Source organism: Anomaloglossus baeobatrachus, chromosome 3 (assembly GCF_048569485.1).
Source record: "Anomaloglossus baeobatrachus isolate aAnoBae1 chromosome 3, aAnoBae1.hap1, whole genome shotgun sequence".
NCBI lineage: Eukaryota > Metazoa > Chordata > Amphibia > Anura > Aromobatidae > Anomaloglossus > Anomaloglossus baeobatrachus.
The window spans coordinates 1,783,993-1,799,860 of NC_134355.1; the positions used below are offsets into that span (position 1 = coordinate 1,783,993).

Genomic DNA, 15,868 nt, shown 5'->3' on the forward strand with positions numbered 1-15,868 from the left:
TGCCCTGGGCCGGGAGCGTGCTCTCTTGCCGGCTGCCCTGGGCTGGGCTGGGAGCGTGCTCTCTTGCCGGCTGCCCTGGGCTGGGCTGGGCCCGTGCTCTCTTGCCGGCTGCCCTGGGCTGGGCCCGTGCTCTCTTGCCGGCTGCCCTGGGCTGGGCCCGTGCTCTCTTGCCTGCTGCCCTGGGCTGGGCTGGGAGCGTGCTCTCTTGCCGGCTGCCCTGGGCTGGGCTGGGAGGCGTGCTCTCTTGCCGGCTGCCCTGGGCTGGGCTGGGCCCGTGCTCTCTTGCCGGCTGCCCTGGGCTGGGAGCGTGCTCTCTTGCCGGCTGCAGTGTGTTGCTGTGGAGGGCGGTCTCTGGTTTGGAGGGGAGGGGCGGTGAGTGCACAGGAAGCTGTGGAGGAGGAAGGGTCTGTCCTGCAGTGCTCATCCCCTCACTGCTCAGGTGGTCTCTGCAGTGAGGTTGGGCCCCCTGTTCCTGGAGCTCACCTGTGCAGCCCCCACAGTCCTGGTGTGCGGTGAGTGACTGCAGGCAGTGACACGTGTGAGGGAGGAGGGGGCCGCTGCAGCTCCTGCAGTCTGCACTGAGGGGATGTTATGATGGAGGGCAGCAAGGGTTAATGACCAGAGGACTGACAGCTGTGACTGGCTGCAGGGGTTAATGACAGTGTAATCCTGACTGCAGGGGTTAATGACGGCTGTGACTGGCTGCAGGGGTTAATGACAGTGTAATCCTGACTGCAGGGGTTAATGACGGCTGTGACTGGCTGCAGGGGTTAATGACAGTGTAATCCTGACTGCAGGGGTTAATGACGGCTGTGACTGGCTGCAGGGGTTAATGACCGTGTAATCCTGACTGCAGGGGTTAATGACGGCTGTGACTGGCTGCAGGGTTAATGAGGGTGTAATCCTGACTGCAGGGGCTGTGGGGTGGTGGTGGGCACATTGGGGATAGTGCTGGGGAGGGGTGGCTGCGGGGTGAGGTGGTGGTGGGCACATTGGGGGATAGTGCTGGGGAGGGGTGGCTGCGGGGTGAGGTGGTGGTGGGTACATTGGGGGATAGTGCTGGGGAGGGGTGGCTGCGGGGTGAGGTGGTGGTGGGTACATTGGGGGATAGTGCTGGGGAGGGGTGGCTGCGGGGTGAGGTGATGGTGGGCACATTGGGGGATAGTGCTGGGGAGGGTGGCTGCGGGGTGAGGTGGTGGTGGGTACATTGGGGGATAGTGCTGGGAGGGGTGGCTGCGGGGTGAGGTGGTGGTGGGTACATTGGGGGATAGTGCTGGGGAGGGGTGGCTGCGGGGTGAGGTGGTGGTGGGTACATTGGGGGATAGTGCTGGGGAGGGGTGGCTGCGGGGTGAGGTGGTGGTGGGTCACATTGGGGGATAGTGCTGGGGAGGGGTGGCTGCGGGGTGAGGTGATGGTGGGCACATTGGGGGATAGTGCTGGGGAGGGGTGGCTGCGGGGTGAGGTGGTGGTGGGCACATTGGGGGATAGTGCTGGGGGAGGGGTGGCTGCGGGGTGAGGTGGTGGTGGGCACATTGGGGGATAGTGCTGGGAGGGGTGGCTGCGGGGTGAGGTGGTGGTGGGCACATTGGGGGATAGTGCTGGGGAGGGGTGGCTGCGGGTGAGGTTGGTCGGTGGGCACATTGGGGGATAGTGCTGGGGAGGGGTGGCTGCGGGGTGAGGTGGTGGTGGCAATTGGGGGATAGTGCTGGGGAGGGGTGGCTGCGGGGGTGAGGTGGTGGTGGGCACATTGGGGGATAGTGCTGGGGAGGGGTGGCTGCGGGGTGAGGTGGTGGTGGGCACATTGGGGGATAGTGCTGGGGAGGGGTGGCTGCGGGGTGAGGTGGTGGTGGGCACATTGGGGGATAGTGCTGGGGAGGGGTGGCTGCGGGGTGGGGTGGTGGTGGGCACATTGGGGGATAGTGCTGGGGAGGGGTGGCTGCGGGGTGAGGTGGTGGTGGGCACATTGGGGGATAGTGCTGGGGAGGGGTGGCTGTGGGGTGAGGTGGTGGTGGGCACATTGGGGGATAGTGCTGGGGAGGGGTGGCTGCGGGGTGAGGTGGTGGTGGGCACATTGGGGGATAGTGCTGGGGAGGGGTGGCTGCGGGGTGAGGTGGTGGTGGGCACATTGGGGGATAGTGCTGGGGAGGGTGGCTGCGGGGTGAGGTGGTGGTGGGCACATTGGGGGATAGTGCTGGGAGGGGGTGGCTGCGGGGTGAGGTGGGTGGTGGGCACATTGGGGGATAGTGCTGGGGAGGGGTGGCTGCGGGGTGGGGTGGTGGTGGGCACATTGGGGGATAGTGCTGGGGAGGGGTGGCTGCGGGGTGAGGTGGTGGTGGGCACATTGGGGGATAGTGCTGGGGAGGGTGGCTGTGGGGTGAGGTGGTGGTGGGCACATTGGGGGATAGTGCTGGGGAGGGGTGGCTGTGGGGTGAGGTGGTGGTGGGCTGTCCTATGTTCTGTACCCCAAATCTGTGTGAGCAGAGTGACGGGCTCCACCCTAGCCCACCAGGAACAATGTCTGTCTCTGCCCCATGTTCGTCCCCCATGTTTCTGTGTTTCAGGACATGTCAGTGATGATGTACCCCCCCCCTTGTTTCTGTGGTTTCAGGACACGTCAGTGATGATGTACCCCCCCCCTTGTTTCTGTGGTTTCAGGACATGTCAGTGATGATGTACCCCCCCCCCCCCTTGTTTCTGTGGTTTCAGGACATGTCAGTGATGATGTAACCCCCCCCCCCCCTTGTTTCTGTGGTTTCAGGACATGTCAGTGATGATGTACCCCCCACCTTGTTTCTGTGGTTTCAGGACATGTCAGTGATGATGTACCCCCCACCTTGTTTCTGTGGTTTCAGGACATGTCAGTGATGATGTACCCCCCGTCCCTCCCCCCCCCCCTTGTTTCTGTGGTTTCAGGACATGTCAGTGATGATGTACCCCCCACCTTGTTTCTGTGGTTTCAGGACATGTCAGTGATGATGTCCCCCCCCCCTTGTTTCTGTGTTTCAGGACATGTCAGGGATGATGTACCCCCCCCCCCTTTTTTTTCTGTGGTTTCAGGACATGGCAGTGATGATGTACCCCCCCCCTTTTTTTCTGTGGTTTCAGGACATGTCAGTGATGATGTACCCCCCCCCCTTTTTTTCTGTGGTTTCAGGACATGTCAGTGATGATACCCCCCACCCCCCCCCCCCCCCCACCCCCCTTGTTTCTGTGTTTCCGGACATGTCAGTGATGATGTACCCCCCCCCTTTTTTCTGTGGTTTCAGGACATGGCAGTGATGATGTATTCCCCCCCCCCCTTGTTTCTGTGTTTCAGGACATGTCAGTGATGATGTCCCCCGTCCCCCCCCCTTGTTTCTGTGGTTTCAGGACATGTCAGTGATGATGTGCCCCCCCCCCCCCTCCCCTTGTTTCTGTGTTTCAGGACATGTCAGTGATGATGTCCCCCCCACCCCCACCCCCTTGTTTCTGTGGTTTCAGGACATGTCAGTGATGATGTCCCCCCCCCCCCCTTGTTTCTGTGGTTTCAGGACATGTCAGCGATGATACTCCTCCCCCCCCCCCCCCCCCCTTGTTTCTGTGTTTCCGGACATGTCAGTGATGATACTCCCCCCCCCCCCCCCCTTTGTTTCTGTGCTTTCAGGACATGTCAGTGAGGATGTAACACCCCCCCCCCCCTTGTTTCTGTGGTTTCAGGACATGTCAGTGATGATGTACCCCCCCCTTGTTTCTGTGGTTTCAGGACATGTCAGTGATGATGTACACCCCCCCCCCTTGTTTCTGTGGTTTCAGGACACGGCAGTGATGATGTACCCCCCCCCCCCCCTTGTTTCTGTGGTTTCAGGACATGTCAGTGATGATGTACCCCCCCTTGTTTCTGTGGTTTCAGGACATGTCAGTGATGATGTACCCCCCCCCCCCTTGTTTCTGTGGTTTCAGGACATGTCAGTGATGATGTACCCCCCCCCCCTTGTTTCTGTGGTTTCAGGACATGTCAGTGATGATGTACCCCCCCCCCCTTGTTTCTGTGCTTTCAGGACATGTCAGGGATGATGTACCCCCCCCCCCTTGTTTCTGTGGTTTCAGGACATGTCAGTGATGTACCCCCCCCCCCTTGTTTCTGTGCCTTCAGGACATGCCAGTGATGATGTACCCCCCCCCTTGTTTCTGTTCTTTCAGGACATGTCAGTGATGATGTCCCCCCCCCCCCCCTTGTTTCTGTGCCTTCAGACATGCCAGTGATGATGTACCCCCCCCCCCCCTTGTTTCTGTTCTTTCAGGACATGTCAGTGATGATGTCCCCCCCCCCCCCTTGTTTCTGTGGTTTCAGGACATGTCAGTGATGATGTCCCCCCCCCCCCCTTGTTTCTGTGCTTTCAGGACATGTCAGTGATGATGTACCCCCCCCCTTGTTTCTGTGGTTTCAGGACATGTCAGTGATGATGTCCCCCCCCCCCCTTGTTTCTGTGCTTTCAGGACATGTCAGTGATGATGTCCCCCCCCCCCCCCCCTTGTTTCTGTGCTTTCAGGACATGTCAGTGATGATGGTCCCCCCCCCCCCCCCCTTGTTTCTGTGCTTTTCAGGACATGTCAGTGATGATGTACCCCCCCCCCCCTCCCCTTGTTTCTGTGCTTTCAGGACATGTCAGTGATGATGTACCCCCCCCCCCCCCCCCTCCCCTTGTTTCTGTGCTTTCAGGACATGTCAGTGATGATGTACCCCCGGGAGGAGAAGTTGGACAAGTTGTCCCAGGAGGAGATCATCTCGAACACGAAGCTGGTGATGCAGGGGCTGGAGGCTCTGCGCAATGAACACAACTCCATCCTCCACAGCCTCCTGGAGACCATAAAGTGTCTCAAGAAAGATGAGGAGGCCAACCTGGTCCATGAGAAGTCTGGCCTGCTGCGCAAGTCCGTGGAGATGATAGAGCTGGGCCTGGGCGAGGCACAGGTGAGACAAGCAGCCTGGGGGGGAGTGGGAGGCAGCACTGGGGGAGGGGAGGAGTGCTGACTGCTGGAGGGAGCCTTTGGGTGAGTGGGAGGGAGTTCTGGGGGGGGTTGAACTGGGGGAGTGGGCGGGAGCACAGAGGTTACAGCGGGAGAGAACCATGCTGTGGGGGGGAGAGGGTTGAATCGCGGGGGAGGGATGGAGTGTGGGGAGGACAGAGGTGATAGTGGGAGGGATTCCTGGCTGGGTGACCCAGTGGAAGGAGAACTGGAGAGGGGAGTGGTGACAAGAGCAGGGAGCCCTGGGGGGAGGAGAAGGAGGGAGCATATTGGAGGGGAGTGGTGACACAGAGGGAGGTAGCCAGAGAGGTTGAGCGAATGGCAGGGGGTTGGCATTGAGGTAACTGGATGGAGCCCTGGAGGTTGGGTTTGAGTGAAAGGGAGCCCCGGAGAGGGGGAGGGGGGTGGGGGTTGCGGGAAGGAGGGAGGCTTTGGGAAATTGAGAGAACGAGAGGGAGCCATGAAAGGGAGGTTTGGGGCATTGGGAGAACTGGAGAGAGCCTGGGGGAATTAGGAGAACGGGAGGGAGCTCTGGGAGTGAAAATAAGGGGAAGGGAAAGGAAGTGGGAGGGATCCTTGAGGGGGGGTGGGTGGAATTATCTGCCAATTGTCTCTTCCTGACACTGGTCAGCCGCCTCTTGGTGGCGTGGCTGGCTGTAGGCCCCGGTGTGCGGCGTGGCTGGCTGTAGGCCCCGGTGATCGGTGTGGCAGGCTGTCAGCTCCGGCCCCGGTGATCGGCGTGGCTGGCTGTAGGCTCCAGCCCTGTGGGCTGAGAGGTGATGGTGGGGACTGATGAGCTCACACTCTACTGTTCTATAGCTGATGATGGCCTTATCCAATCACCTGACTGCAGTGGAGTCGGAGAAGCAGAAGCTGCGGGCACAGGTGAGGCGGCTTTGCCAGGAGAACCAGTGGCTGCGGGACGAGCTGGCGAATACCCAGCAGAAGCTGCAGCATAGTGAGCAGAACGTGGCACAGCTGGAGGAGGAGAAGAAACACCTGGAGTTCATGAACCAGCTCAAGAAATACGATGAGGATGTGTCACCCACGGTGAGAGGGTCCAGTCACCAGCCTGGGGGGGGGGGGGCATGCCAGCAACACCACATACTGCTAGCCAAGGGGGGTGGGACCTAATGAAATCTGTGTTCTGAAGATGCACAGATCCCCCTATGCAGGCGCCCACCTAATGTCTCCTGATCTGTCTGCAGGAGGAGAAAGAAGGAGACTCCAACAAAGAAAATCTGGACGAGCTTTTCCCTAACGAGGAGGAAGAATCCGGACAAGGCAGTGAGTATAAGACTCCCTCACGCTGGAGGACATGTGGACAGTTAGGACCTCCCTTCTGTATGATCAGTGTATGGGGAGGACATGTGGACAGTTAGGACCTCCCTTCTGTATGATCAGTGTATGGGGAGGACATGTGGACAGTTAGGACCTCCCTTCTGTATGATCAGTGTATGGGGAGGACATGTGGACAGTTAGGACCTCCCTTCTCTATGATCGGTGTATGGGAGGACATGTGGACAATTAGGACCTGCCCTTCTCTATGATCAGTGGATGGTTAGGACCTCCCTTCTGTATGATCGGTGTATGGGGAGGACATGTGGACAGTTAGGACCTCCCTTCTGTATGATCGGTGTATGGGGAGGACATGTGGACAGTTAGGACCTCCCTTCTGTATGATCAGTGTATGGGGAGGACATGTGGACAGTTAGGACCTCCCTTCTGTATGATCAGTGTATGGGGAGGACATGTGGATGGTTAGGACCTCCCTTCTGTATGATCAGTGGATGGGGGAGGACATGTGGACAGTTAGGACCTCCCTTCTGTATGATCAGTGGATGGGGAGGACATGTGGACAGTTAGGACCTTCCTTCTGTATGATCAGTGTATGGGGAGGACATGTGGACAGTTAGGACCTCCCTTCTCTATGATCAGTGTATGGGGAGGACATGTGGACGGTTAGGACCTCCCTCATCTACCCTCTGGGGAGGACCTTCTTCCTCTATGATCAGTGTATGGGGAGGACATGTGGACGGTTAGGACCTCCCTCATCTACCCTCTGGGGAGGACCTTCTTCCTCTATGATCAGTGTATGGAGGAGGACATGTGGACGGATAGGACCTCCCTCGTCTACCCTCTGGAGAGGACCTTTCTCCTCTATGATCAGTGGATGGACAAGCTCGGTGGAGGCCATGGACGTTTAGGACGTCACCTGTCTTTGATCTGTGTAGGACTCTCAGATGTTGTCTTCCATTTGCTTAGTGTCACACCAGCACAGCGCTGCGGCTGCAGCTGCCCAACAGGGTGGATACGAGATCCCGGCACGACTCCGCACATTGCATAATCTCGTCATCCAGTATGCATCTCAAGGCCGGTACGAGGTGGCGTGCCACTCTGCAAACAAGCGCTGGAGGATCTGGAGAAAACCTCTGGACACGACCATCCTGACGTGGCCACCATGTTAAATATCCTTGCACTTGTGTACAGAGACCAGAACAAGTACAAGGAAGCCGCTCATCTTCTAAATGATGCTCTGTCCATCAGAGAGAAGACCCTGGGCAAAGACCACCCAGCAGTAAGTGTGGAAGAACCATGACACACTTGTGGTTTGCAGAGCTGACTGTGTTGTGTTCACAGGTAGCAGCCACACTCAATAACCTGGCAGTCCTGTACGGCAAAAGGGGGAAATATCGCGAGGCCGAACCTCTGTGCAAGAGAGCGCTGGAGATCCGGGAAAAAGTAAGTGTTCCCCAGTGTGTGCCACCCCATACTGCGAGGATTGACTGCACGGCCCACCTTTTACCTCATGTGTCCGTCCTCCTGTCTACATTCTCGTATCCCCTCTTCTTCCCCATGCTTGTCCCTCATCTTTCCATCCAATTCCCTCGGTTGTCCCTTTTTGCCTCCCATGTTTTTGGTAATGATGCTCTCATCCTTCTGCTCAGGTCCTGGGGAAGATCATCCGGACGTGGCGAAGCAGCTGAATAATTTGGCACTTCTCTGCCAGAACCAGGGAAAATATGATGAAGTAGAATATTACTACTGCCGAGCTCTTGAAATCTACCAAGCCCGGCTCGGACCTGATGACCCCAACGTTGCCAAACCAAAAACAACCTGGTATGGATGAGGCCCGAGGCCTTGTGACTTCTGTCAATGTGCGTGAGGTGCGAGGCAGGGCAGGAGGGGGGTGGGTGTGCTGGTTGTTTTACACATGTGGACTTACAGGAGTGTGGGTGTGTTGGGCTGGCGATGCAAGCTGCCCTACAAGAGTTGGGGGTCACACACACACACACACACACACACACACACCCACCCCCTGCAGGTGGAGGAGTATAGGCAGTCTCTGGTTTAATGGAAGAGCCTGGGCTCGGCGGTTTTGTGATCCAGTCTCCGCTCCTCTTCAGGCCTCGTGTTACCTGAAGCAAGGTAAATACAAAGCAGCGGAGCAGTTGTACAAGGACATCCTGACACAGGCCCACGTCAAGGAGTTTGGCTCCGTGGATGGTGAGTTCTGCACTTGTGCATCTGATGGTCAGAATGTTTCTCCCACATCTCACTATGTTCCATTTTGTGTCCATAGATGACCACAAGCCCATCTGGATGCATGCCGAAGAGCGGGAGGAGATGAGCAAGGTTAGGGCATACATCTTCTTTAGGCTGCGAGGTTTGGGTGTTCTGAGCAATACTATGGGGCTTGGACCAAAGAGCGAGGGGGCAGCCAAGTGTTGACCATGGGGCCTGGATCGACGGGAGGTGAGCGGAGCTCTGAGCCTGGACCAGAGTGAGGGGCAGCCAAGCACGGAACCTGGAGCTTGAAGCCCAGATGGGCAGGAGGGGGAGCGAGCCGAGCGCGGAGCCTGGTCCAGAGGGAGAGCGAGACTAGCACGGAGCCTGGTCCAGAGGGGAGCAAGCCGAGCACGGAGCCTGGCCCAGAGGGAGAAGGGGGGAGTGAGCGGAGCCTGGTCCAGAGGGAGGGAGGGGGAACAAGCCGAGCGCGGAGCCTGGTCCAGAGGGAGAGGGGTGAGGAGCGAGCGGAACCTGGTCCAGAGGAGGAGCGAGCCGAGTGTGGAGCCTGGTCCAAAGGGAGAGAGGGAGCCGAGCGCGGAGCCCAGTTCAGAGGAGGAGCGAGCCGAGCGCGGAGCCTGCACCAGTGGGCACTGACTGCTCGTTGCTGCTGGCGGTTTTTTTTGCATCCTGAACTCCTTTTTTCTTTCTGCAGACTCCTAACAATGACGGGACTCCGTACTCAGAGTATGGGGGCTGGTACAAGGCCTGCCGGGTGAACAGGTTAGTGCCCCCTTCTGTCCCCTGATTAAGTGTTGTGGGGTCTTGTGGGTGACTTCACACTGATTGATCTGTAACATTCAGCCCCACAGTGAACACCACGCTACGAAATTTGGGCGCCCTGTATAGAAGACAGGGCAAACTGGAGGCGGCCGAGACCTTGGAGGAGTGCGCCATCCGATCACGTAAACAGGTGAGAGCCACAAACTGGTGTTACACCAGCATTAACTGATTGTGGGGGGGTTACACTGCTCCACCCTCTGCTCATTCTCCCCGTGTATGCAGGGACTGGGCGGCTCCTTCCAAATCAAACCAGAACACCCCCCCCCCCCCCCCCTAAAGTATACGCAGGAATTGGGCAACTCCCAATCAAAATCAAGAAACGAGCCACCTCCCTTCTCCCCCCGGTTGGGTGCCTGGGCGTCTCCCTTCTTCCCCCCCGGTTGGGTGCCTGGGCGTCTCCCTTCTTCCCCCCGGTTGGGTGCCTGGGCGTCTCCCTTCTTCCCCCCCCCCGGTTGGGTGCCTGGGCGTCTCCCTTCTTCCCCCCCCCCGGTTGGGTGCCTGGGCGTCTCCCTTCTTCCCCCCCCCCGGTTGGGTGCCTGGGCGTCTCCCTTCTTCCCCCCCCGGTTGGGTGCCTGGGGGCGTCTCCCTTCTTCCCCCCCCGTTGGGTGCCTGGGGGCGTCTCCCTTCTTCCCCCCCGGTTGGGTGCCTGGGCGTCTCCCTTCTTCCCCCCCCCGGTTGGATGCCTGGGCGTCTCCCTTCTTCCCCCCCCGGTTGGGTGCCTGGGCGTCTCCCTTCTTCCCCCCCCCCGGTTGGGTGCCTGGGCGTCTCCCTTCTTCCCCCCCGGTTGGATGCCTGGGCGTCTCCCTTCTTCCCCCCCCGGTTGGGTGCCTGGGCGTCTCCCTTCTTCCCCCCCCGGTTGGGTGCCTGGGCGTCTCCCTTCTTCCCCCCCCGGTTGGGTGCCTGGGCGTCTCCCTTCTTCCCCCCCCCCGGTTGGGTGCCGGGGCGTCTCCCTTCTTCCCCCCCCCCCTGGTTGGGGTGCCGGGGCGTCTCCCTTCTTCCCCCCCCCCCCCCCCGGTTGGGTGCCGGGGCGTCTCCCTTCTTCCCCCCCCCCCCCCCCGGTTGGGTGCCGGGGCGTCTCCCTTCTTCCCCCGGTTGGGTGCCTGGGCGTCTCCCTTCTTCCCCCCCCCCCCTGGTTGGGTGCCGGGGCGTCTCCCTTCTTCCCCCCCCCCCCCCCGGTTGGGTGCCGGGGCGTCTCCCTTCTTCCCCCCCCGGTTGGGTGCCTGGGCGTCTCCCTTCTTCCCCCCCCCGGTTGGGTGCCTGGGCGTCTCCCTTCTTCCCCCCCCGGTTGGGTGCCTGGGCGTCTCCCTTCTTCCCCCCCCCCCCCCCCCCCGGTTGGGTGCCTGGGCGTCTCCCTTCTTCCCCCCCGGTTGGGTGCCTGGGCGTCTCCCTTCTTCCCCCCCCCGGTTGGGTGCCTGGGCGTCTCCCTTCTTCCCCCCCCGGTTGGGTGCCTGGGCGTCTCCCTTCTTCCCCCCCCCGGTTGGGTGCCTGGGCGTCTCCCTTCTTCCCCCCCGGTTGGGTGCCTGGGCGTCTCCCTTCTTCCCCCCCCGGTTGGGTGCCGGGGCGTCTCCCTTCTTCCCCCCCGGTTGGGTGCCGGGGCGTCTCCCTTCTCCCCCCCCCTGGTTGGGTGCCGGGGCGTCTCCCTTCTTCCCCCTCCCCCCCCCCCCCGGTTGGGTGCCGGGGCGTCTCCCTTCTTCCCCCCCCGGTTGGGTGCCGGGGCGTCTCCCTTCTTCCCCCCCGGTTGGGTGCCGGGGCGTCTCCCTTCTTCCCCCCCGGTTGGGTGCCGGGGCGTCTCCCTTCTTCCCCCCCGGTTGGGTGCCGGGGCGTCTCCCTTCTTCCCCCCCGGTTGGGTGCCGGGGCGTCTCCCTTCTTCCCCCCCCCCCCCCCGGTTGGGTGCCGGGGCGTCTCCCTTCTTCCCCCCCCCCCCCGGTTGGGTGCCGGGGCGTCTCCCTTCTTCCCCCCCCCCCCGGTTGGGTGCCGGGGCGTCTCCCTTCTTCCCCCCCCGGTTGGGTGCCGGGGCGTCTCCCTTCTTCCCCCCCCCCGGTTGGGTGCCGGGGCGTCTCCCTTCTTCCCCCCCCCGGTTGGGTGCCGGGGCGTCTCCCTTCTTCCCCCCCCGGTTGGGTGCCTGGGAGTCTCCCTTCTTAACCCCCCCCCCCCACCCCCGGTTGGGTGCCGGGGCGTCTCCCTTCTTCCCCCCCCCCCCCCCCCCCCCCGGTTGGGTGCCGGGGCGTCTCCCCCTTCCCCCCCCCGGTTGGGTGCCGGGGCGTCTCCCTTCTCCCCCCGGTTGGGTTCTTAATTCCCCCCACCCCCCCCCCCCCACCCCCACCCCCGGTTGGATGCCGGGGCGTCTCCCTTCACCCCCCCCCCCCGTTGGGTGCCGGGGCGTCTCCCTTCATCCCGTTGTACGGCTCGGCTCTATCCTCTTTGCCATGCTTTTTCTTTTAGGGACTAGATCCCGTCAACCAGACAAAAGTTGCCCAACTTCTAAAAGACGGAGAGAGCCAGGATCCGAGGAAGAAGGGACGGGACGGTGCCCGGAGTAGTGTCAAGTATGAGAGTGGCACAGAGGGCACAGAAGAAGTGAGTATGGGCGGCGTGGAGTGGAGTGGGGTAAGTACATATCTGCCATCATGACTTCCTGGAGCGCGGCCATCACAGAGGAGGCCCTGCTGCCCCCTGTTACAGGAGCGGGGGGGGGGGGTCCCTGGACTTGCCCCGCCCTGTTACAGGAGCGGGGGGGGTCCCTGGACTTGTTCCCCCCCCCTGTTACAGGAGCGGGGGGGTCCCTGGACTTGTTCCCCCCCCATGTTACAGGAGCGGGGGGGTCCCTGGACTTGCCCCCTTCCCCCCTGTTACAGGGGCGGGGGGGGTTCCCTGGACTTGCCCCCTTCCCCCCCCTGTTGCGGGGGGGGGGGGGTCCCTGGACTTGGCACCCCCCCTTCGTTACAGGAGCGGGGGGGGGGGGGGGCGGTCGCTGGACTTGCCGCCCCCCCCCCCCCCCGTTACAGGGGTGGGGGGTTCCCTGGACTTGTTCCCCCCTGTGAACTTTCCCCCTGCAGTCAGTACATGGTGGTTACACTTTACTCCCTGGAAAGTCACAGGCGGGTAACGAGAGCTGGCACATGGCCGGGCATCCACCATCCACCCTGTGTGGGTCTCCTGTAGGGGGCAGCAGCGTGCTCCTTGTCACATGTTCAGGCTACCATTGTCCTTCCCTCTTGGCAGTTGGTGGTCGCCTCTCATGATTGCATGCATCTCTCCTGAGTCCATAACCCCTCCTGCATGTCCCCCATCTGTCATAACACCACCTGCCTGCGCTCTGCATAGCGGCATTAATCTTGTGCATTAGGTGTGAGTGTGACCGTCTGGGGTCGAGTGTCTGAGTGATTGGAGGAGCCGAGGTCTTCACCAGCTGCCGCCGGTGTCGTCAGCCTGTCAGTAACTCGTGAGTGGCCGAGAAAGAGGTGTCGTCTGTATACCTGCGGATGGTGGTGATGACCGCCACGCTATACAACGCCGTCCTGACCCTGCCGGGATCTACAGCACTGCCATAAGTGAGTGCACCTTCTGTATATACAGTGCTCGGGATAAGCGAGTGCACCCCCTGTATATACAGTGCTCGGGATAAGCGAGTGCACCCCCTGTATATAGAGTGCTCGGGATAAGCGAGTGCACCCCCTGTATATAGAGTGCTCGGGATAAGCGAGTGCACCCCCTGTATATAGAGTGCTCGGGATAAGCGAGTGCACCCCCTGTATATAGAGTGCTCGGGATAAGCGAGTGCACCCCCTGTATATTGTGAGTGAAGCACACTTCTTCTTTTCCTCTTGAATTACAACTTAATAAGATTAGTTTTACGAGCGCCCGGGAAATCAATACAGAGCACGTATACTATGGTGTCCACTTGTCTGGTGTGGCGGCGTCCTCAGAGAATTCTGGTTTATTAGTGCGTGTGACCAGTTTATATATCGTCCCAAAGGAAACGTCCCCTCTGAACTGTGCACCAATAACAGCAGTAAGGGCGTGAGCGGAAATGTGAGACGTCCTCATCAGTGTTAGCGGAGCCCTTTGACATCAGTTATAGGACAAGATGGACACTATAAGAACAAAATGGCTCTTGTTCTCTCACATTCCCCCCATTTGTGACCAATTCTGGGTACATCGGGAGGTATATAGGAGCGCTCTCCCTGCGTCCTCAGATGCTGGGTATATCGGGAGGTATATAGGAGTGCGCTCCCCGCGTCCTCAGATGCTGGGTATATCGGGAGGTATATAGGAGGCACTCCCCACGTCCTCAGATTCTGGGTATATATCGGGAGGTATATAGGAGCGCGTTCCCCGCATCCTCAGATTCTGGGTATATCGGGAGGTATATAGGAGCGCTCTCCCTGCGTCCTCAGATGCTGGGTATATCGGGAGGTATATAGGAGCGCTCTCCCTGCGTCCTCAGATGCTGGGTGTATCGGGAGGTATATAGGAGGCACTCCCCACGTCCTCAGATTCTGGGTACATCGGGAGGTATATAGGAGCGCGCTCCCCGCGTCCTCAGATTCTGGGTATATGGGGAGGTATATAGGAGCGCGCTCCCCGCGTCCTCAGATTCTGGGTATATCAGGAGGTATATAGGAGCGTGCTCCCTGCGTCCTCAGATTCTGGGTATATGGGGAGGTATATAGGAGCGCTCTCCCTGCGTCCTCAGATGCTGGGTGTATCGGGAGGTATATAGGCGCACGCTCCCTGCGTCCTCAGATTCTGGGTATATCGGGAGGTATATAGGAGCGCGCTCCCCGCATCCTCAGATTCTGGGTATATCGGGAGGTATATAGGAGCGCTCTCCCTGCGTCCTCAGATTCTGGGTACATCGGGAGGTATATAGGAGCGCGCTCCCCGCGTCCTCAGATTCTGGGTATATGGGGAGGTATATAGGAGCGCGCTCCCCGCGTCCTCAGATTCTGGGTATATCGGGAGGTATATAGGAGCGCTCCCCACGTCCTCAGATTCTGGGTACATCGGGAGGTGTATAGGAGCGCGCTCCCCGTGTCCTCAGATTCTGGATATATGGGGAGGTATATAGGAGCGCGCTCCCCGCGTCCTCAGATTCTGGGTATATCGAGAGGTATATAGGAGCGCGCTCCCCGCGTCCTCAGATTCTGGGTATATGGGGAGGTATATAGGAGCGTGCTCCCTGCGTCCTCAGATTCTGGGTATATATCGGGAGGTATATAGGAGCGCGCTCCCCGCGTCCTCAGATTCTGGGTATATATCGGGAGGTATATAGGAGCGTGCTCCCTGCGTCCTCAGATTCTGGGTATATCAGGAGGTATATAGGAGCGTGCTCCCTGCGTCCTCAGATTCTGGGTATATATCGGGAGGTATATAGGAGCGTGCTCCCTGCGTCCTCAGATTCTGGGTATATATCGGGAGGTATATAGGAGCGTGCTCCCTGCGTCCTCAGATTCTGGGTATATATCGGGAGGTATATAGGCGCACGCTCCCTGCGTCCTCAGATTCTGGGTATATCGGGAGGTATATAGGAGCGCGCTCCCCACGTCCTCAGATTCTGGGTATATGGGGAGGTATATAGGAGCGCGCTCCCCACGTCCTCAGATTCTGGGTATATATCGGGAGGTATATAGGAGCGCGCTCCCCACGTCCTCAGATTCTGGGTACATCGGGAGGTATATAGGAGCGCGCTCCCCACGTCCTCAGATTCTGGGTATATCAGGAGGTATATAGGAGCGTGCTCCCTGCGTCCTCAGATTCTGGGTATATATCGGGAGGTATATAGGCGCACGCTCCCTGCGTCCTCAGATTCTGGGTATATCGGGAGGTATATAGGAGCGCGCTCCCCGCGTCCTCAGATTCTGGGTATATGGGGAGGTATATAGGAGCGCGCTCCCCGCGTCCTCAGATTCTGGGTATATATCGGGAGGTATATAGGAGCACGCTCCCCGCATCCTCAGATTCTGGGTATATCGGGAGGTATATAGGAGCGCGCTCCCCGCGTCCTCAGATTCTGGGTATATATCGGGAGGTATATAGGAGTGCGCTCCCCGCGTCCTCAGATTCTGGGTATATATCGGAAGGTGTATAGGAGCGCGCTCCCTGCGTCCTCAGATTCTGGGTATATATCGGGAGGTATATAGGAGCGCCTTCCTTGGCTGGATCGGCCCGTCTAATCTCGGCTCATGGCTCTCGTCTTTTTAGGGTCACCCAGGCTCCTGGCTGGAGACCACGTGCTCCTGACACTGATTTACGGTCTGGAATTTTAGAATACACCTGTATATCACACTATATAGACAACTATATAAGACTCGCACATCCCTGGTCACTATATCCTGCTGATTCTGACATATCTGTGGGAAATATAATCATGTTCTCGGTGCTATATAGAGACCTATTCATTAAGAAAAGAAAAGCTAGCATTCATTCCATGACTTGCCAGTCTCCACCTTTACCTTCTGGGTTGTTACATGGTAATGCCCCATTCAGCCTTTCCCCCTTCCCTCTGCTC

General features: G+C 59.6%; 1 protein-coding gene across 1 annotated transcript in view; it reads left to right on the plus strand.

The window, feature by feature from the left end:
- The first annotated feature begins 367 nt into the window (after window positions 1-367).
- Window positions 368-15,868, plus strand: part of KLC4 (kinesin light chain 4) — an 81,359-nt gene continuing 65,858 nt past the window's right edge. The window contains 14 exon segments of the mRNA XM_075338938.1: window positions 368-512; window positions 4,700-4,951; window positions 5,827-6,057; window positions 6,216-6,294; window positions 7,273-7,392; window positions 7,395-7,585; window positions 7,648-7,753; window positions 7,956-8,108; window positions 8,111-8,127; window positions 8,415-8,514; window positions 8,591-8,643; window positions 9,230-9,297; window positions 9,379-9,487; window positions 11,800-11,964. Coding sequence (XP_075195053.1) covers window positions 4,703-4,951; window positions 5,827-6,057; window positions 6,216-6,294; window positions 7,273-7,392; window positions 7,395-7,585; window positions 7,648-7,753; window positions 7,956-8,108; window positions 8,111-8,127; window positions 8,415-8,514; window positions 8,591-8,643; window positions 9,230-9,297; window positions 9,379-9,487; window positions 11,800-11,964 — 1,641 coding nt within the window. The 5' untranslated portion in view covers window positions 368-512; window positions 4,700-4,702.